Genomic DNA, 20,808 nt, shown 5'->3' on the forward strand with positions numbered 1-20,808 from the left:
ACTGCCATATCACATAGGGCTCACACAGTGCTTCTGGCTCAATATAACAACACACAGCTTCAGTACAGTATAGTGAATGAAGTATGTAATGAGTTTATCGTTTTGTCATAATTCATTGTTCATTTAATTTTTGCACCCCGAATGCAAATGGTCTGCTCACATAACAAAAACATCTTAGTTGAGACATTTAATGGTCAATAACCATAACTACTGTGCTAAGCTGTGACCAGCCCTTGCACAAATGCAGGCTTCTACATTCACTTTAAAGGTAACACGCATATTAACCCAAAACCGATATTGAGATTATCTGATATCATTTAAAAAAGATTTTATCAGCCAATATTGGCTACCAGATAATATCGGACAACTCTAATAAATTATGTTTAAAAAAGTTTAACCATCAAGCTTATATACTTTTTAATGCTTTTTAAGGCCTTAAATTTGAACAAAATCCATTTAATGACTTTTTAATGACCCGCTTAAACCAGGTGAGGAGTAAGCACTGGACTAAAGTCAGTTTGCTCATATTCTAAAAAAGTACAGAAAATGTAATTTTCTTATTTGCATTTAAGGGTTGTAATTTGCCTTATTTCATTAACATGTAACTGAACACTCCTACCCTCCCATTTTATCTACTTTTAAGTCTTGCATTGATGCAACTTGATTGTGATCATTCACTTCCAGCCTCTTTCAGCTAAATGGATTGAAGATTATTCACCATTAATGGTGGTCACAGCACATTGTAAAATGTTAGAAAATAAAAAAACGTACGTTTAGCCTGGATATTGAAGGTACATTTTATTTGAAAAGGGGAGGAAAAAATCTTACAAGTTAAATAAGTGACATGGATTGTATTGTACTGTATAAACATTTGTGCAAAAAAAAAAAAAAAAAAAAATAGCACGCACTCATGCACACTCACATGGAGGCACTGCCTTCAGCTTCCATGTTAACCCAATCAATCACAATCAGAATATACACTTCCAACTATGCCACCTAGTACTCTACTGTATGAATGCTTAAAAAAGGAGAAGACAAGACACAACAGGCTGGAATTCAAAGCAGCAATACTGAATTAAATGAATATGCTTATTCATACATTGCTAACTAATGGGTTGAAAGGAGTGGAAAAGATTAATGGCACAATTGATGAAATGATCCGCAGTTACCTAATCTCTCACAAGTTTTTTTTAAATTTTTACATGTCCCGCCTTGCCTTGCTTGTTGATTTGCTATAAAACAATCTGCCAACTACAAAACCACTTAAGCACACAAATGTTTCTCTTTGTACATCGAGTGTTAAGTTTGTGCCATAAAGACATACAGGATACATTCATTTGAGCCAACTCTTAGGAGGAAAAAAAAAAAAAGCCATGAAAATCACGTTCCGCTCATGTAAGAAAAGGAAATAAATAATTTTTTTTTTTAGTTGAACACAGAGGCGAGGGTGTTTCGCTTAGACGCCCAGCTTGTTGGCGATGGTCATGACTACTTTGAGGATGGGCATGAAGGCGGAGATCTCGCTGAAGTTGCTGCTGCTCACCACCAACGTGTGGACCTCCAAGCCACGCTGGTAGTTCTGGCTCGCCACACAGCGGCCGATCTCGTGCAGACCGTTCAGGATGTTGGGGGAGAGCTGAGGAGAGGTCGCAGACACAAAACAAATGGTGCCACCCATGAAGAGCGCAAGAAGCAAATGACGAGGGTGAGGAACGTTCCATTCAAGGGGTTGAGTCACAAAATACCAAAGGGAAATAAAGCATCAATGAAAAGATTCCACTGGTTTAAGATTAACTAGTGAGCAATTTATCATAACTGTCGTCTAAATGCATCTAATATCCTCAAATAGTGGTCCAACCTCTAACAGTACTACAGTGGTTCCCAATCTTTACTGTATTGTGTAACACTCATTTTTGTTTTTGAGCTTTTGTTACAATACTATGTGCTGCCACAGGGTGGTGCCAAAGTCCTGGCTAATAGGAAAATAATCAAATAAGTATGTTGAAGTGTTACAGCTGCAATGCAAGAATAACATTTTTGTTTCCAAACTGAATTGTGATACAGTACAGTTGATACTTCTACATGTATTAAAAAAGGGTATGTATAACAAACAACAAACAAAGAAAACCTCAGTTACTATTAGTGTTGCCGTAATAACATTTTTTGACTCGCGATACAGATTCCAACGGAGGTTTTGTGGTATCGGCTGACATAGATACTGTACCGATACGTTTAAATATACCGTATTTACCGCACAATAAGGCGCATCAGAGTATAAGGCAATGAATGGCTTATTTTAAAACTGTTTTCATATATAGGACACACCGCATTATAAGGCACAGTATTAGAAGTAGTAATGGTTGGGGTTGCGTTATGCATCCACTAGATGAAGCTGCGCTAAAGGGAATGTCATTCTGTGATGAACCAAACCGATCCATACGTAGGCGCATCGTTTTATAAGGTGCACTTTCGTGAAAATTTTAAATTTTTAGGCTTTTAGGTGTGCCTTATAATGCAGAAAATACAGTATATAAATATATATATATGTATATATATACACACATACATACATTTACACACTAAATCACTGCATACTCACTTGAATGTATCATTCATTCATTCATTTCCTGAGCCACTTATCCTCACGAGGATTGTGGGGGTGATGGAGCCGATCCCAGCTAACTTTGACAGTACGCAGGGTACACCCTGAATCGGTTGTCAGCCAATCGCAGCGCACAAGAAGACGAACAACCATTTGAACACACACTCATACCTAGGGACAATTTAGAGCATGAGTGTCCAAACCTGTCCGCAAGGGCCGCTGTGGGTCCTGGTTTTTGTTCCTACCAATCGAGCACAGACAGTTTAACCAATGAAGTTTGTGCTAAAACAACCAGCACCTGACTGCAATCAACTGATTACACTTGTGAGACACCAGATTGGTGAAAAGACGTCATCTTGTTTTGTAGGAATGATATCCAGCACCCACTGCGGCCCTATGTGGAATAGTTTGGACACCACTGATTTAGAGTGTTCAATCAGCTTACCATGCATGTTTTTGGGATGTGGGAGGAAACGGGAGTACTCTGAGAAAAGCCTTGCAGGCATGGGGAGAACATGCAAACTCCATACAGCAAGGCCGGAGCCTGAGATTGAAACCTTGATCTCAGTACTCTGAGGCGGACGTGCTAACCACTCTGCCACTGTTCCGCCTACACTTGAATGTAAAGTACCGTAATTGCTATCATGGCTTGGTCAGACACTGCATTAACGTATTGGCGGCCATCGACGTTAATAGACGTTCAATGAATTTGAAGTGGGAGGGTTAGTAGCAATGAACGAATGTTCATTCGCTGCCATCCTCCAACTTTAAATGGCTTAGGTTTCTACTAGTGATGAACACATTTATATTCAAAGCAGAAGGATGATTGGACGCCACTCATCTTCTTGAGAAGGACAACAAGCAACATTTTAGTACCGTAACGGTACCGGTACTAGTATTGGTATCGGTGCAAGCCAAGATTAAGTGCAAATCATCCATCACGTTAAATTTTAATGATGCTAATAAGGAAATAATGTTGAACCTTCATGGATTTTTTTCCTATGTTGTAGATCCAATAACAATTCAGCAGAGTCTTAGGGTCAGCTGTAATACATCCATGGAGCCAACCAAAGAAAATAATGGAACTCCATCTTAATTTTTTGTGGAAGCTAGTTAACATGTAACAAGTCTGGTAAAAGAGCGATATTAACAGCTCTGTAAACATGTGTGTCATTCATATTTAAAGTACTGCTTTGATCATTTATGTTTGCTTTGATTACTAGAAAAACTAGTCCATCGTACTACCTCTAAACCTAAAGTAAGCCTTCATTGTGGGTGCACTGGAATGACCGAATACGCTGCGAGAACATTTGATCAGATCCATGATTGACAATTTCTTTTAACACTCGGTCACAATTATTTATACATGAAGCCAATATTAATGCTGCAACATATCGTTTGAATCGATTAATAAATTAGTTGCCAACGAATTTGATAATCAATTTTTGCTGGAAGCTATGAACAGTCCCGTTTGGGACTTTATGTGTAATGTGAGGCTGTGCGCGTGCCAGTGATTAGAGCGAGAGAGAGTTAATTGCTAGTCTGCTACACTCAAGTTGGGTTGCTGAATCAATAACTTTACGAAGTGTCGAGATTTAGATTGTCTTTTGTGTTGTTAGATCCTAAGTGTCTCTGTCAGAGGTGAGTAAATGAAAGACTTTTGTCTGATTTGCAGTGTTGTTAATCACAGCGATACTAACGGTGTTATTTTTTTCAGTAATGAGTAATTTAATTTATTACTTTTCTCATCTTTGCAGCGCAGTTACCGTTACCGAGCATGTAAAGGCGTGCGTTACTACGTTGGTTGAATGACGCGAGAAAAGTCTGAGAGACAAGTACTCACGAAGACGCGAGAGCAGAGCGGGAGTGGGGAGGAGGGAAGGGAGTTGTGACGCCGTTGCAAACGCGATGCTACAAACTACGCCCACATGATGCTACTGGAGATATCACATATATATGGAACTAGATGCGAAATGACAGACACGGCGGCGTTAGCACATGTATAGAGAACTAGACGACAAATGATAGACTCGCTGGCGTTACTAAACAGCCGGCATCTTAAAGCAGTAGACATCTCAGGAAGGCTCTGTTGTAGAGAACCTTCCTTGTGAACCTAAGTAACTTTTTATCTAAAATACTTCTAAATCGGCAAAATCTTGACTTGAATTTATCTTTAAATGATGAAAGTTTTAAAACTTTCACATGTTGAAAGTAGACAGAAGGGAACTAATGCAATAACAGGAGCAATTTTAAAAACTTTAACGATGTATTTACAACATTAAAAGACCCCTGTGTCGAGTTAAATTTCGGGTAAAGAATTGGGCTAGGGCCAGTTGTCCCAAAAACCCTTTGAACTTCACATCGTATATTCTATGTTTGTATTTTTTGGGAAAAAAGAAAAAAAAAACATGAAAAGTAACACCAGTTACTTTGCCAAGTAACTAATTACTTTTACATTTAGGTAACTGAGTTACTAACTCAATTACTTTTGAGTAGGAGAGGGAGGAGAAGTACTTTGTAACTAATTAATTACTTTTTGAACAACACTGCTTATTTGTGTACTGAGAAATTTGTTTTAATGTTTTTTACCCATAACTACACTTAAGTCAGGAAGCTGTAATTAATGTAAGTAAAATATTACTTTTGAAAGAAAGCCATCCATTTATTCTACATTGTTACTTACAACATGCCTAAAGCAACTGAGTTAAATTGTGAAGGTCATTGGAAAAAGTGACATTTATTTGATTAATCGTTTAATCAACCATCAGGTTAATAGATTATAAAAATCATTGTTATTTGCAGTTAATATGTTCAGTAGCTGAAGACAGTATTGAACATTTCCTTACCGATTGCTCCCTCAGCTTATCATAGAGGCATCCCAAACGCTTGGCTGCATCATCAAGCTTCCTTTTTGTTTGCTGTAAAGATACAGTTTTACTCATGTTTAGTTCCATCCTAACTGAGTTGAATTCAGTTTTTGATAGCAAATAACCATTCGCAATTAAAAATAGATGAATTGCAATAAATGACTACAGCAATATTTATGTTAAATGTTACTACCGTATACACTCACCGGCCACTTTATTAGGTACACTTCATTTCTAATCAGCCAATCACATGGCGGCAACTCAGTGCATTTAGGTATGTAAACATGGTTTAAGACAATCTCCTGCAGTTCCAACCGAGAATCAGTATGGGGAAGAAAGGTGATTTGAGTGACTTTGAACGTGGCATGATTGTTGTTGCCAGAAGGGCTGGTCTGAGTATTTCAAAAACTGCTGATCTACTGGGATTTTCACGCACAACCATCTCTAGGGTTTACAGAGAATGGTCCGAAAAAGAAAAAATATCCAGTGAGCGGCAGTTCTGTGGGCGGAAATGCCTTGTTGATGCCAGAGGTCAGAGGAGAATGGCCAAACTGGTTTGAGCTGATAGAAAGGCAACAGTGACTCAAATAACCACCCGTTACAACCAAGGTAGGCAGAAGAGCATCTCTGAACGCACAGTACGTCGCACTTTGAGGCAAATGGGCTACAGCAGCAGACGACCACGCCGGGTGCCACTCCTTTCAGCTAAGAACAGGAAACTGAGGCTACAATTTGCACAAGTTCATCGAAATTGGACAATAGAAGATTGGAAAAACGTTGCCTGGTCTGATGAGTCTCGATTTCTGCTGCGACATTCGGATGGTATTGTCAGAATTTGGCGTCAACAACATGAACGCATGGATCCATCCTGCCTTGTATTAACGGTTCAGACTGGCGGTGGTGGTGTAATGGTGTGGGGAATATTTTCTTGGCACTCTTTGGGCCCCTTGGTACCAATTGAGCATTGTTGGAATGCCACAGCCTACCTGAGTATTGTTGCTGACCATGTCCATCCCTTTATGACCACAATGTACCCAACTTCTGATGGCTGCTTTCAGCAGGATAATGCGCCATGTCATAAAGCTGGAATCATCTCAGACTGGTTTCTTGAACATGACAATGAGTTCACTGTACTCAAATGGCCTCCACAGTCACCAGATCTCAATCCAATAGAGCATCTTTGGGATGTGGTGGAACGGGAGATTCGCATCATGGATGTGCAGCCGACAAATCTGCACCAACTGTGTGATACCATCATGCCGATATGGACCAAACTCTGAGGAATGCTTCCAGCACCTTGTTGAATCTATGCCACGAAGAATTGAGGCAGTTCTGAAGGCAAAAGGGGGTCCAACCCGTTACTAGCGTGGCGTACCTAATAAGGTGGCCGGTGAGTGTATATTTCATGGCTCATTACTCAAAATAATTGTAAAGAGGGATTTTCCTAAATGGTGTTAAATTAAGTAGTGGTACTTTAATAATTCATAAAATACTTAAAGTGAATAACAACCTAGCCTGGCAGACTTACTGGGTCTCCTGCTGCTAGCTGGCAGCGCTGAACTAGACTGTCAAAGGTGGATTTCAGCACCATGTGTTCGGCAGGGATCTCCTTTTGCTCCACACGCTCTGCTGGCAGCTGCTGAAGAAGCTGGAGGTGGGGACAAACACAAAGTGAAGTGGGATCTGTGTGTTGGCTTGCGATCTGCCGTTCAACCCTCGAACACTGACCTGCACGCTGGGCTCCTGGGGTGCTCCGGGGGGCACTTGGGCATTGTTGTGCAGCTGAGGGGCTTCCCCTGGGTAACCCATTACGGGGGCGGTGATAGGTGCGGGTGGAGTATAGTTTTCAGGGACCTGTTCCACACATTAACAATTATAATAGTTGTTCTGTCGTTCTAGAATAGTGAAACAGCAGCCTAATAACAATTCAGCATTTGCAAATTTGTCAAGTACAACTACTGATTTTTTTTTTTTTTTTTTTTTTTTGAGGGGAAATGTTGGGGGGAGTTATCATTTGTTTTCTGTTTAACCAAAAGTTGTACAAACATCCTCAATTGAAGGGAAGTGAGGCTGAGGCTTAGCTGATAAATAAAAATGCTTTGCTGCCATCTAGTGCTAATGACAGGAAGTTAGAACACTTTGTGCTTTTAGGTAAAAACACCTAGCTGGTAGACAAAATCGCTGATGTCAATCATTAAATTTGAAAAATGGTATGTAAAGTGTGCATGTTTTCAGCAAGAACCTATGATGCTACTTTTTCTCAAACCCTTTTATAAGAAAATCTGTTCTTTTACTATACCTTCTTCTTCCTGGGTCCACCTCGTACTGCCGGTGGGTCATTCCAGCCTTCTTGGGAAGCTAAAGCACAAAAACAATGAGAATTTTATAAGGAGTTAAAGACATTTAAAAAAAAAATACAAGCAAAAAGTAAGCTGTTCTAAACTGTATGCCTGTTTGATAGATCACCCAGCAACAATCGAGCAGATGCTTTCAAAGTCTTATCACACCTAATGTTCTATATTAACATATTCCAGCAGAAAAAGCGAGAAGCATCAAACATACCGTTTTCAGAAAAATAGAGAGTTTAATCCAAAGCCAGTCAAGAATATTTGTTAATCAGAGCGAATAATTGGACATGTTTCTATTTTTCTGGGTTTCACTTGCATCCCACAATGCATTTCTAACTATGTCACCTTGAGGGTCAGACTGGGTATTCAGCCAAGGAAAGAATCCTGCAAGTCACATGAGGAGGACAGCTGAATGTATTGTACCCATCACGAATTATGCGTACATTAAATCAAGAAATGTCTAGCGAAGAGAAGGAGAGAAGATGAAGTGAGTGTGACATGGCACTAACCTGCAGGTGGAGGAGCAACAGCTGAAGGCGCAAATGGCTTTGCCGCGGGAGCACCCGGGCCCCCTTGTGGGTAACCTGATCCAAGAGGGGCAAATGGAGCAGTTGGCATAGGTCCCTGGCTGTGGAGTCCGCCAGGGTACATGGGGACAGGGGCTCCAGGTTGGGAGCTAGACGGCATGGGGCCCGATGGCAAGGAAGTAGAAGGCATGAAACTAGTCAACGGGACACCTGGGCTGGGCATAGGGGGGAGGCCCCCGGGGGCTGATGACGAGTGCTGCAGTGGTGGTCCCGATAAGTTAGCAGCTGGCATGATGGGACCCGGAGGGGAGAAGGCTGAGGGTCCGCCCATTGGGGACGGCTGGAATGGCTGATGTGGAACAAAACCTGAAAGACGCAAATAAATTAAAACATATAAAATCCAAAATGTGGCATATGAACCAACTCCTGGCCATACCTGGAGCTGGATGTTGCGGATATGGAGGCCTCATGGTGGGGGGCTGCACATGAGAAGAGGGGGGCAGGCCTGGCCCGGAGCTATTTGGAGGAACTTGAGGCTGGAATAGTGCTGATGTTGGCAAAGGAGGCTGCTGCTGCTGCTGCTGATGATGATGAGAATGAGGAGCAGGTGAGGGCTGGTACTGATCCTTAGGTTTAGGGAGGGAAAATTTTCCAACTTAAGCCAACATCCTTACAGTAGTGAGTATTTTCAATCACATTAAAATATTATAATAGACACATACCATGATCTGTGCTTTCTGCAAAGGTGTGTTAGAAGCAGTATTGGGCTTGGCTGTGCTTGGAGGCACCTGTGGGCTGACAGCCTCCCCCTGAGCATGGAACAGTCGGTTTCTCAGCATAGTGATTCCAGGCTAGGGAGACAACACACATTAGCAACAGAGTAGTTGTTTTCTTGTTGTGGAAACGAGGACGAAACCTCACTTGATCATTATTGTCTGGCAGGTATGCCATGGCAGCGACCAGGCTGCCCTCTGCAGCCAGAATGCCGGCATAGGATGTCAGCTTCTCAGCCAGGACCGGGCTTTGCACTGCCACCTCGCTGTTGCGGAGACGTTCTATCGACTTGCGCAGCATCATGACTTTTTCCACCAGATCCTGACAAATTAAGATGCAAAAGAACTCAGTTTAATCAGTTTTGAAGAATTTGATTAAATGCTCACTTAAAACTATAAAACATGTAAATTCTGAAAACATTTTTAGGAGTGGGATCTTTGTCATTGCACAGTTTTCATATATATGTAATATGAGACAATTTATACAAATCACCCACGAAACTATGGGCTGGCTTGTTAAAAATGTATGATAAAATACAGGTACCAGTACCACCAAAAGCAAGAAGTTATTTTTCCTCTAAGATTGTATATTTTGGAAATTTCTATTATGTAACTTTTTGGGACAAATACTGCTACAATATTAAAACATGATTAATCAGGATTAATAAATTATAAAGCCTCTTATTAATTAGATTTCATGTTTTAATTAAGTCCCACTCCAAATAATTCTGCATACAGTTAATGGATTCCAAAAAGCATACATTTTTAGGTGTAATGATAAAAAGGAAAATTAATTTCTTATACTTCTGTTCAAAAGGCAAGCCACTATTTGTTGGTAATAATAATAAAAACAAACAAACAAATACAAAACTTAACACCATTAGGACCTGGCATGCAAATACATTACACAACAATACCATTTGGTATGCCTGTGTAGCCTACATGACTGAAAATGTGTGTCCATAAATGTGAAAACCAAGTATCAATTATATATAACAATTGGGTAGAGTAGCCAAAACTTTTACTCAAGAGTAGCGTTAATATTACTTAAGTTAAAGTAGTTCATCCAAAAAATGTACTCAAGTACAAGTAAAAAGTTATTTGGCGAAAAGAATACTTAAGTAATGAGTAACTGCTTATATTTTTGTTGGATTTTTTCCTTTTTAAACAATGGTATTATTTTTCTGAGCACAAAGTTATCTATATGGACTATTGTTATAATGACCCTGTACAATAACCCATTACATAACCACATTAAGCCAAAGAAATGCAAAAAAAAAAAAAATCATTGAATTCCGACTAGAGGGAAAAAAAAAAAAAAAAAAAGTTATACATGAAGCATTATTCGTCCAAAGAGCATGACTGCCCTCTGGTGAAGAAAATAGTTCCGAGTTTGAATAGTGAAGAGTTCCTTCATAATTATTATTTTGAAATTAAAAGGATCATATCTCTGGTTTTCCCAAATAAAAACTGGGAGGTCATGTTGAGGGCAGCGCTCCATATCAAATATTTCATTATTTACGATGCTTTAAAGACACCACATGATTGAACAGGCTGGCATGAAGGTAGAACGGCAAGCTTGCGTCAGATTGGGTTAATGGAGTCATGTGATTATTGCTGCGACGTCTCATTGGTGAAATCGGTAGAGCTACCGCGGTAATACACCAGGCACATCTCTACTCTTAGCATCGCTTGAAAAAAATAAAAATAAAAAATATATGTAGAATAAAGAGGAAAAATATAACGACTCTTATGTAGCCCAAATTAGCAGAGTAGCGTTTTTTCTTCACAAATCTACAAGTAAAAAGTATAGCTTAGTAAAACTACTCTAAGTAGTACATTTTTCTCAAAAATTTACTCAAGTAAATGTAACAGTACATGTAACGCGTTACTACCCACCCCTAATATTTTATAAATACTTTTAATAAACAAATAAAAGATTACATTGATAAATTGCATAAAAACAAAATTAATAAAACTAAAATGGAAAACAAATCACTATAGTTGTGTTTTTTTTTCGTTTTGTAAAATTTCATAGTATCAAGTGAGTGCCTTATGGGTTAATGGGTTAAACAACCTTCCCCCCTTTCTTTTACCTCCAAGCCAAGAGGCGAGGAGCAGTCTCTATGCAAGGCCCAGCACTCCACCAGTCTCTCTATGTTTCCGGAGCAGATGTAACACAAACAGGCTTGCAGGCAACGTTTCTCCGTCCCCCCTCTCTCCAAGCGGCCCCCAAGGGTATCTGGCAAGATATACAAGATAAATAAAGTCTCAAGTGCCATTTTGGTAATAGTCGCGTTAGCTTACCGCACAGCTTGGCAAATTCTTCGGGGTGAGCGTATGTCAGGAGAGCGGCAAGCGCTTCCTTCCAGTTATCTAGCTCACAGCTTTGCACAATGTCTCTCCAGTTCTGCGTCACCACTGATGATATAAGCTACAGAAAAGTAACACATTATATAAACTCAACTTATTTGAATGTCTTGAAAAAAATACGAATCCTGCCCAAGATTGATTTTACCATCTTACCATGGAAATGCTGTTCTTCTGCTTGCTCAAGTACTTCTGCTGGGTCTTTTTAAGCAGTTCCTCTCCACCACTGATAGACAGCAGGATGGCTTCGGCATAGCGGCCATCGCTCAGACACAAATCAACAGCGCCCTCAAAGTTGCCCACTAGCAGCGCTTGACTTATCAAGCCGTCCGTATCTAATGAGAGAGATTCCTAGTCAGCCGCATGCAACTGATTTTCTATGGTGACAACATTTGCCTCATGTTACCGCATGAAACGGGGATCTGAAAGTTGGATATTTCTTTTGGATTATGGCTAAAAAAGTCTGCTGGTGAAACACAGCCTGATGTCCTGGCCTCACCATCTACTACAGCTTCTTCAGACCGCTGAGAAAAAATACAGGAACGGTAAAAAATTATTCCAAGATATTTTGTTTCAACTTCAAGATCACATTTTTCAGATTTTTTGGGAGTTTGTAGCACACATTGCAGTTTAAATTAACAGACCTCAGTAGAGAGCTGCAGCATCTTTTTAGCCAGGTCCTCAGCATCCACAGCGTGTCCATTGGGTTGAAACTTCTTCCCCAGGCATTTAGAAATCTGTTGGATTATGCTCATTAATTGTTGAATGTATACAGAAGTGATACGTCTTAAAATAATGGCCCCTGCTCCATTTCAGAATGCATCAGTATTCTTACACGTAGGCAAGTTTTAAGGTATACCATGCTATGAAAACATCATGGTTTCAAACCCACTAAAATTTAACATCAGACAGTTGTTACGGTATTAGCCATTTTTGAGGTCCCAAAATGTAGCGAGAAATCCGTGACTTGGGAGTGACAGTGCTCACCCATCCCCTTCCAGTTGTTGCTGTGTCCTGTGTGTGACACTGCATCTGAGCTTTTCCCCCCCGCAAAAATAGACAAAGTCGCTAGTATGGGGATACTTTGGCTACTGAAAAGAAAGAGATGGCTGCTGCTTAGAGGAGGAAGGTCCCCCGACGTGCAGGCAACACGTCCAACATGGTTTCACATTTACCTGAGCATCATCCGTCATTTTACACGAAATTTTAAGTAAACGCTGTCATGAACATTTCCCCACCAGCAATGAGAGTTCACTCAAGCTGGTTTCGTGTGTCTAGTGATGGTAAAACAAATACTATAATGTAAGCTTGATGACAAGGCAGGCAAAGTAACTAGTCAGTAGAGCTGGGAATCTTTGGGCACCTAAAGATTCGATTACGATTCAGAGGCTCCGATTCGATCATAAAACAATTATTGATGCAATTATTGATTTTTTTTTTTTTTAATGTTTTGTACATTAGTTCCAAAATTGTACAAAAAACCTCTCAGGCTAAACCAAACTACTATTTCTGTATCAAATTACCATATAACAGTAAACAAATATACAAAAATAACAGTAAATAAAAAACTCCAGTCCCCACTCTGTATCAGCAGCTTTTCTACATTCAATTAGTTTAATGTTGTGAATCAACTGTTATAGTTGTTAAAATTGCTCCCGTTATTCCATAATTTCCCTTCTGTCTACTTTTGTCAAAGTTTTAACACTATTTCATCATTTAAAGATAGATTCAAGACAAGATTCTGCCGATTTAGGAGTATTTTAGATAAAAAGTTAATTAGGTTTGCTACAACAGAGCCTTCTAGAGAGGTCTACTGCTTTAAGATGGCGGCTGTTTACTTACGCCGGAAAGTGTCAAATCGCATCTCTGTTCAATAATACATGTTCTAACACCGACATCGTCTGTCATTTTGCATCTAGTTCTACATATATATGATATCTACTGTAGCCGTATGTTTGTAGCAACTAGCAACTGGGCATTGTTTGTTGCTGCTGTCAACCGCAGTCAGGTATGATTGTTTTTTTTATCTAGCGGCATGAGTTGAACATGATATTTAATCTCTGTCCGTTCCTCATTGCGTCCAAAAGACCGCACTGGCTGTGTTTTACTTCCGCTTTACCTGGTATAATTCAATAATCGGAATTTGGATATTTGTGAATCGTTCTCGAATCTTCCACGGCTGAATCGCGAATAATCTAAGAATCGGAAATTTCGCACGCCTCTACTGTACTAGTTAGCATGCCAAGACGGCTAACTAGTTTCCTCTCTACCATTAGCCTGCTTTTGTAAAGTCTTCCGCCATTGCAAACATTTGCCAATTTGCAAACATGTTTAAAAAAAAAAAAAAAAAAAAATCTTGTTCAATGGATTTAAAAAAAAAAACCCATACGTCTCATGATAAAACATTTTAGAGCTATAAATGCAATAACGTCATACACTGAAACTTATAATGTTGCTTAAGGGTATCATACCCTTACACGCAGTGATATATTTTGTAGACTTTTTGAAAAAAATATTTAAATTTCAAACACTTCTATGAAAACTACTACAATAACTGAAGTACATTTTTTATTACGTTGGTGTCTATAATTTTGAGAAGAAATGTATCCCCTTTGGAAAAAAAGCTGTAACCTAAAATGATGCCTCAAAAATCCAACCATTTAAAAGCAAGACAGACTTTTATGCATTTTTTACATAAAAGTAATGTAAATATTTTTTAAAGACCATTCAAAATGTATTACAGTATAAGACCCCGCCGATACCCTGTGTAAATGCATTCCAAATACAATTGCAATATCTAACACAATACCTTAATCTCCAGTTCATCTTTACTAAAACCCAAAAGTCTGAGGAATTTGATGCGAGCTTCGTCTTCAAAATTCACCTGTTGTAAATAATGAAAAGCAGTAAATTAGTTTCAAAAAGTAACTTATGCGTGATGTACGCACTCCAAATCATGAGGACGTGTGAGCTCTACCAGTAGAAACTTCCATATGTCCTGCTCAGCCTCTGACTTGGCGCTCTGGATCTTGTTCTGGCAGTAGCTGTTGAAAGAACCCGACTGCAGCGCCACCTGCAGCTCCTTGGAACGCTGCAGAAACTCAGTCTCTGTAGTGACCTGGCTGATGAACACCTGCCTGGGGACAGGCTGTGGGGTCTGCACAGGTGGCACCTTGGCATTCTCAAAAGTGATCAGCTTTCCGCCGAACTGAGGCAGAACAAACTTTGTGTTGGGAGTGAAGACGGCAACACGTCAAACTTTACTCTTCTACAGTGTTGTTTTCGTCAACGATGACGATAATGAGAATATTTCGTCAACAAACACTTTTTTCATATCAATGATGAGAGGATAACAAGCTAAAAATGTGTTTTGGGAGGCTAAAACATAGCGGGCCTAATACCAGTTTTCGTCTGACAAGATGAAAATACGCATTAGTTTTCGTCACCTTCACAATATGTAACGTTTTATGTGTAGTTAGCTTGTATCGTAGTAGTGTCTAGTTGTGTCACTCATGTGATGTGCACCCCCCTCACCAGTGCAGTGTCCTTTACTGTCTCAAGGCTTGCACACAGGCACAAACGGTAAGATTTGTTTTCTTATCTTGGCCAGAGCGAATAGTCAATGTTGCTTTAGTTGATGTTGATCATCACACAATAAATGTAAATCATAGCGTTAGCATAGTATTCACGTTAGCATTAGGCTCATGTAAAAAATGCTTATAGTTATATAATATAACTAATATAGTAATATAAGTTTATAGCGTCCAGGTGGATATAATTAATTGAAAATAATATTTTCCTGCTGAGTGTGTATTATCACCAAGTTGGCGTTGTCCTTGCAGACGCTACAATATGTGCTCGTCTGTCAATGTTCATTCAAAATAGTTGGAAACCTTTATTTATTTATGGAGTTTTTTAAAATGTTATTTTAGAGACGAAAACATTTTTAGTAAATGTCGACTAAAACTAGACGAAATTAGTCGAGTTTTCGTCAACAAGAACTAGACGAAGACAAACACATTTTGAAATGACTAAAATATGACTAAGACTAATACGTATTATCGTCCATAAGACTAAGATGAAAATTAAAACGGCTGCCAAAATCAACAATGCTCTTGTAAAATTTCCACTTACGGCAAAGGAGGCCCCCACTGGCCTGCGCACCCACTTGGGTGGCTTCTTCAGAGGAGGAACGATTGTGTCCTGCACTGTAGGCTGAGGAACCTGCAGGGGCGGGAGCGTCTGTCCTGTTCCAAAGGGATCCATTGTATCAAATGAAGACGATATCTGATTTAAAAAAGCGGAAAAATTGTAAGTATGTTGTCTCATGTAAATAAGAAATTTCTCACAAAATTCCTTTGACTCAGTACAAGCGCAGTATGATCAATTTATCCACACAGTTACACCAAACACCAGGAAAATTCAGACAGCTAAGCATACAGACAAATTTGGGAAAATAGGCATACATCGATTTGCATGAAAGATTTTAAAAAAGTATTTTTTTGATAATATAACCTCTTCCCCTATTAGATGAAACCCGGCACATTTTCTGGAATGGAGCTTCTACCTTATCAGCTGTACTTTGCTGCTGAGCCTTTAAGCTCCCGCCCATCACGGAGTAAACTGTAATTCTGCCATCAAACGAAGCTGCGGAGAGTAGAGCGGGATTCCTAGGACACCACTGGACGTCGAAACACCACTGATTTGTTGTGGGGAGCTCATAAATAACCTAACAAAACAAGACAAAACAAGAAAATGTTTTATTGTGAATGCGTCTTTGAGAACAAAGCAGTTGATTTAAGCGCATGTACCTCTCCAGTGTTTGGATTCCAACAGAGAATGCGGTTATCCTTAGCGCTGCTCAGCAGGAGCTCAGAGTCAGCCTGGCTCCATGAGATGGACAGAATCCCTCTTTGGGGAAAATATTAACAATATGTTCAGTCTTCTCAAAAGCTGAATTTAAAAAAAAAAACCTTCATGCCTCACCGTGTGTGATTCTCAAGCACGTTAAGAGGAGACGTGGCAAAACGGAGGTCCCACATTTGAATTACTGGTAGGCGGTCATCCTCGGAAGCCAGCACTAATTGAGTAGCCACCTCTGGGTGCCACACCATTCCTGAACAGTGCATCTGAAAATAGGAGAAGCATTTAAAATTCAAGTGATTTTTAGGGAAAACTGCACTGAGATATCAAATCTAAGAGTGCCACACACCCGGTTGCTGTGGTCGCTTATTTTGATGATAGGCTCATTCTTCCTCAGGTCCCACACGACAGCTTTGCCGCTGGGGTTGGCCGAGGCCAGGATGTGCTGCACCTGCCGGTTCCACGACACCACACTGATGTCCTCAGCAGGCTGCAAAGGGAAGAAGTAGTTACACGCCCACAGGTTACCAAATACCACAGTAAATAAATATCCTAAAAATACAAAGGGCATCTGTAAAGCTAAGGTTTTGAAATATACTGTGTATTGAAAACACATCTGAACTCCATGCTATTATTTTAACAACATTTTCACCTGTGCTTTTGCTCCTGGGGTCATCGGAGTACTTAAATTGTTCAGATCCCAAATGTAAATCTCAGAATCATTTGCCCCAGATGCGAGGAGATTGCTCTGTTGGGAAAACAGAAGAATTTTGTTTATATCAGGCAACAAAATGACCCCCCTTAAAGATACTTTTCCTGCATTTTGAGGGTAACCTACCTGAAAAGGGTTAAAGTCAAGCGCTCGCACAGGCCCTGTGTGTTTATTGCACTGTCCAACCACTGCCTCAGCCCCGGAATTTACGATGGCATCTGGGTTGTAAACAGTTAATGCGCCATTCTCACTGCCCGCTACCAGCCTCCCTCCAGTAGCTTCCTCGCTCATCCCGAAATTTGCCCACACCAAACTGTGCAGCCTGTGGAAAGTCACAGTAGGGCATACATGCTTAACCTTTGAGACACTCTTCCAGAAACGATCATTTACAGCAGGGGTGCTCATTACGTCGATCGCGATCTACCAGTCAATCGCATAGGTATAGTATGGGTAGATCGCATGACATTAAAAAAAAATAGATAGTAGTATGGGTAGATTGCATAACATTAAAAAATAGACGTCCGCCTGTCATCCATCCCGTCACTTGATTGATATACAGGGCAGCCAGTCAGATGACACCTGATTTTTCATGACAAATTGGTCACCACGCATGCGCAAACAACGGTGCTAAGTGCAGCACAACTAACAAGCTAGCGAGTTGGTTACCTCCAATTTTAAGCCCTCGTTTTATTCTCTTGAACTCAAGAAAGGGTATAAACTAGTGCTGACAAACGATTAAAAAATTTAATCTAGTTAATCATATGTCAACTGCGTGATTAATCATGATTAATCACATTTCCCTTGGGTTGAAGAAAGTTGCTCTTCAGCAAAAAAAATCTAGGAAAATACTATAATTGACTTAAAATTTGTTTTAAGATGAAATGTATGATGTGTGAATGAATTAATACTTAACCAAATAGAGTTTTAAAATTGTATTTAACAACTCAGCTCGTATAAAATAAAAAATAAAATTGTCTGTATTATACAGCGAAGAGTTTTAACAGATTAAAGTGCCTCAGACTAACAATGTGGCTCAAGTACCGTTTGGCATATTACCTAAAATTAACTGCAAATTTAAAGAGCAGACAAGCACAATACAGTAACAATAACTAGTGTTTAAAAAAAATGTGTAAACAACTTGTCTGTTAAATCGAACATTTCACAAATAAATGCAGCATTTGCAGTTTTACACTAAATGGCCTGAAAGCCGTGTGAAATATAAAAAAAATAAGTGTGTGAAAATTGACAATTTATTTAACTGAAAAACATTACACTAAACCGTGTAAAGGTGTTTAGAAACACTGCTTAAGTTAGCCATACTCTATTTTTTTTTTTTTTTTTTTACCAACTGCTCAGGCAAACTAGGTTGTTGACATTTTCAGATAACTGAGCAGACCTTTTCTTTTGAACAATGTGCCCTGTCAAAGAAAGCAGTCTCTAGCAAGGAACGGTTGTGGCAGGTGTGACCAGATACTTTTTATGCAAGGTGGGTCAGCTTACTGTGGGCACCATTGTGCGCAGACCACCACTGTAGTGGACATGAGTCCATGCTGGCACTGCCTTGTACCTGTCTAGTGGTTTGTCATTGGTTGTTGTTGTCATTGGATTTTCAAAACCCTGGTCTGGTCTTCGACTTTATTAATGGTTCTACACTCTACAGTCTCTGGCTACCCATGTAGCGATAGCAGTAGTCAACCTACTTGTTGTCTTTTTGTTGGCAAGTCCGAGTCCGCACTCTGTCAGTGTAGCTTGATGACTGCGGCTTGTACCCGCAGTGTTAGCGTCATTACTAACACTAGCAAAGATACGCTTTGCTCGAAGGTGGTTGAGCTTCGATCGAAGGACAGTTCATTACATCAGTATGTGCACACAACTTTGGTTTTATCCAGATTTCCATTAGGCAGCTTTTTAAAACGGAATTTGGTCATCATCCTCACACATCGTGGCTGGCTGCATTTTGTCCTGCATTGCCGCGCAGAGAATGTAAACATCAGCCTGTGGGACTACGGGAGGCAGTTGTGGCCAAATTTAGTGTGAGCGGTAAATTCCATTATTTTTAATTCGTTAATATTTCCAGATTAACCATGGTCGTTAACGCGTTATTATTGACAGGCCTAGTATAAACATGAGTGGGGGAGCTGCACAAAGTAGAAAACGTGTCACTTTCATACAGAATGGGAGGAGGAGATTTTTTTTTACGATGACATTTTCAAAGTGCGTTTGGCTCATCTGCCAGTCTACCATCGCAATACCAAAGAAGGGAAATGTGGAACGGCATTTTCGGACTGTTCACGGAAAATATGATACCGACTTCCCACCGAAAAGCGAGCTGAGGAAGAGAAAGGTGAAGGAATTAAAATGCCAGTTGTCCAGACAGCAGTCATTTTTCACACAACCTACTTGAAAAGCGAAAGCCGCCACCGAAGCATCGTTCCAGGTGAGTCATCTCATCGTTAATAACAAGAAATCCTTCCAAGACGGAGAAATGGCATTTTTGTAGTAGGTATATCATTGGCCTTGGTCATTTTATAAGTAGCTCGCATGCTGAAAAAGTGTGAGCACCCCTGATTTACAGTCATTCCACTTTACCTGTTGGTGGTGCACAGTGACCCTTTGAGCTTCATGTCCAGAGATGGATCGGTAAAATCCATTTCAAATATTTCCAGGGCCGCCGTAGTGTTGAAAGAGGCATCTAGCTGCTGCGCCGATGTGCCTGTTGAAGAGAAATCACTGTACGCTCAATCTATGAGGAAAAAAGGCCACTGCAGAGGAAGTGTGGAAATGATGGTATGGTAGATTGAGGTCACTCTTTCTCAAAGATTGTGTGTATGTGTATTATTTGTTTTGTTTTAAATATATACCCAACGCCAGGCAGATGGGATGGTGCCCAGCCGGACTCCAAGCCTGCTGAGCAGTCCTTTGGATCTCCTTCAGCCTCATCTTCCACTATGAACCCTTACAAATACAGTGTATATATAACCCGACTTGTAAGCAAGCATGTTTATAGTGCACTTGTCACATACAGTAGTTATTGTATGAATGTGAATTAAACAGCTTCTATTGGTGGCTGCTGAACTTTGCTACAGTCAATGATTCATAGGCTCATTCCCACTTTTGACAGGTAGAGGCGAATTCCTTACAAATGCGGACGGACTACAGATCAGTTTTAATAACCACTGAGTGTATTTCCGTCAATCTGAACAGAGAACGCAGCGTAACGTCGCCTCGCATCGTAAAACATTAGCTTAGCTTAAGTCAAAACCCCTGCTAATGGTTAGCATTAGCTTCACACATGAGTAGCAGCCTTTCAATTCAGTCATTCTTCCGCATAAGAATTAAATATTTACAACATTCCAAGAAGGGAATGTTCAACGTATTTGACTTGGCAGTGTACACATTTGCTCAGGAAGATAGCACACCTAATTCTACGGAAAACCTGACCCACTATGCGACTAATAACAAGCAAAGCCAAGCAGCCAACACCCTTGTTGCTCCATTCCGCAACAAGGATAAGCGACGGGTGCCATTAAAACGTTAAATACCGCGAACAAAATGCATAAATAATTGATTTGACTGACACTTACAACAGTCTATATGCCAGCCGAACAGCTCAAAACCACTGAGCTGACGTTAGCCGCAGCCGAGCTAATAGTTCAACCGCTGTGGGCCGACCCGAGTGTTGCCGTCTTGTCACTTCGCTACGGTGGTCGACTTGGACAAGTTTGTAACTCCGCGCATTTTTATTT

The 20,808-nt window shown here is 40.1% G+C and overlaps 1 protein-coding gene across 3 annotated transcripts; it reads right to left on the reverse strand.

Moving 5' to 3' along the window:
- Positions 1–878: 878 nt before the first annotated feature.
- Positions 879–20,793, reverse strand: sec31b (SEC31 homolog B, COPII coat complex component). Of its 3 annotated transcripts, none has more exons than XM_057826060.1 (27): positions 20,647–20,793; positions 19,924–20,017; positions 19,652–19,775; positions 17,189–17,384; positions 17,003–17,098; positions 16,700–16,840; positions 16,474–16,616; positions 16,299–16,398; positions 16,055–16,216; positions 15,622–15,774; positions 14,465–14,695; positions 14,297–14,371; positions 12,132–12,224; positions 11,894–12,011; positions 11,644–11,822; positions 11,425–11,551; positions 11,214–11,359; positions 9,266–9,439; positions 9,067–9,195; positions 8,781–8,925; positions 8,327–8,710; positions 8,163–8,201; positions 7,769–7,827; positions 7,198–7,323; positions 6,998–7,117; positions 5,449–5,520; positions 879–1,636 (listed from the first exon to the last, which is right to left on the reverse strand). In XM_057826060.1, exons 2-27 carry the CDS (start codon positions 20,000–20,002, stop codon positions 1,457–1,459), a joined length of 3,591 nt encoding a protein of 1,196 aa, XP_057682043.1. In that variant the 5' UTR covers positions 20,003–20,017; positions 20,647–20,793; the 3' UTR covers positions 879–1,456. The 3 variants fall into 3 exon arrangements, with proteins under 3 accessions (XP_057682043.1, XP_057682041.1, XP_057682042.1); XM_057826058.1 differs by having other exon boundaries at positions 8,781–8,970; XM_057826059.1 differs by lacking the exon at positions 8,163–8,201 and having other exon boundaries at positions 8,781–8,970.
- Between the last annotated feature and the right edge of the window lie 15 nt (positions 20,794–20,808).

This window comes from Corythoichthys intestinalis, chromosome 21, assembly GCF_030265065.1.
Source record: "Corythoichthys intestinalis isolate RoL2023-P3 chromosome 21, ASM3026506v1, whole genome shotgun sequence".
NCBI lineage: Eukaryota > Metazoa > Chordata > Actinopteri > Syngnathiformes > Syngnathidae > Corythoichthys > Corythoichthys intestinalis.

What these genes read in the sequence shown, in the direction of transcription:
- sec31b (XM_057826058.1), bottom strand. Translation starts at nt 20,002, where the DNA reads ATGAGGCTGAAGGAGATCCAAAGGACTGCTCAGCAGGCTTGGAGTCCG. An exon ending in GTGCTTGAGAATCACACACG is followed by an intron (nt 16,399 to 16,473) that starts GTGAGGCATGAA and finishes TTTTCCCCAAAG; the next exon opens with AGGGATTCTGTCCATCTCAT. An exon ending in TGTTGCTCCTCCACCTGCAG is followed by an intron (nt 8,202 to 8,326) that starts GTTAGTGCCATG and finishes TGTGACTTGCAG; the next exon opens with GATTCTTTCCTTGGCTGAAT.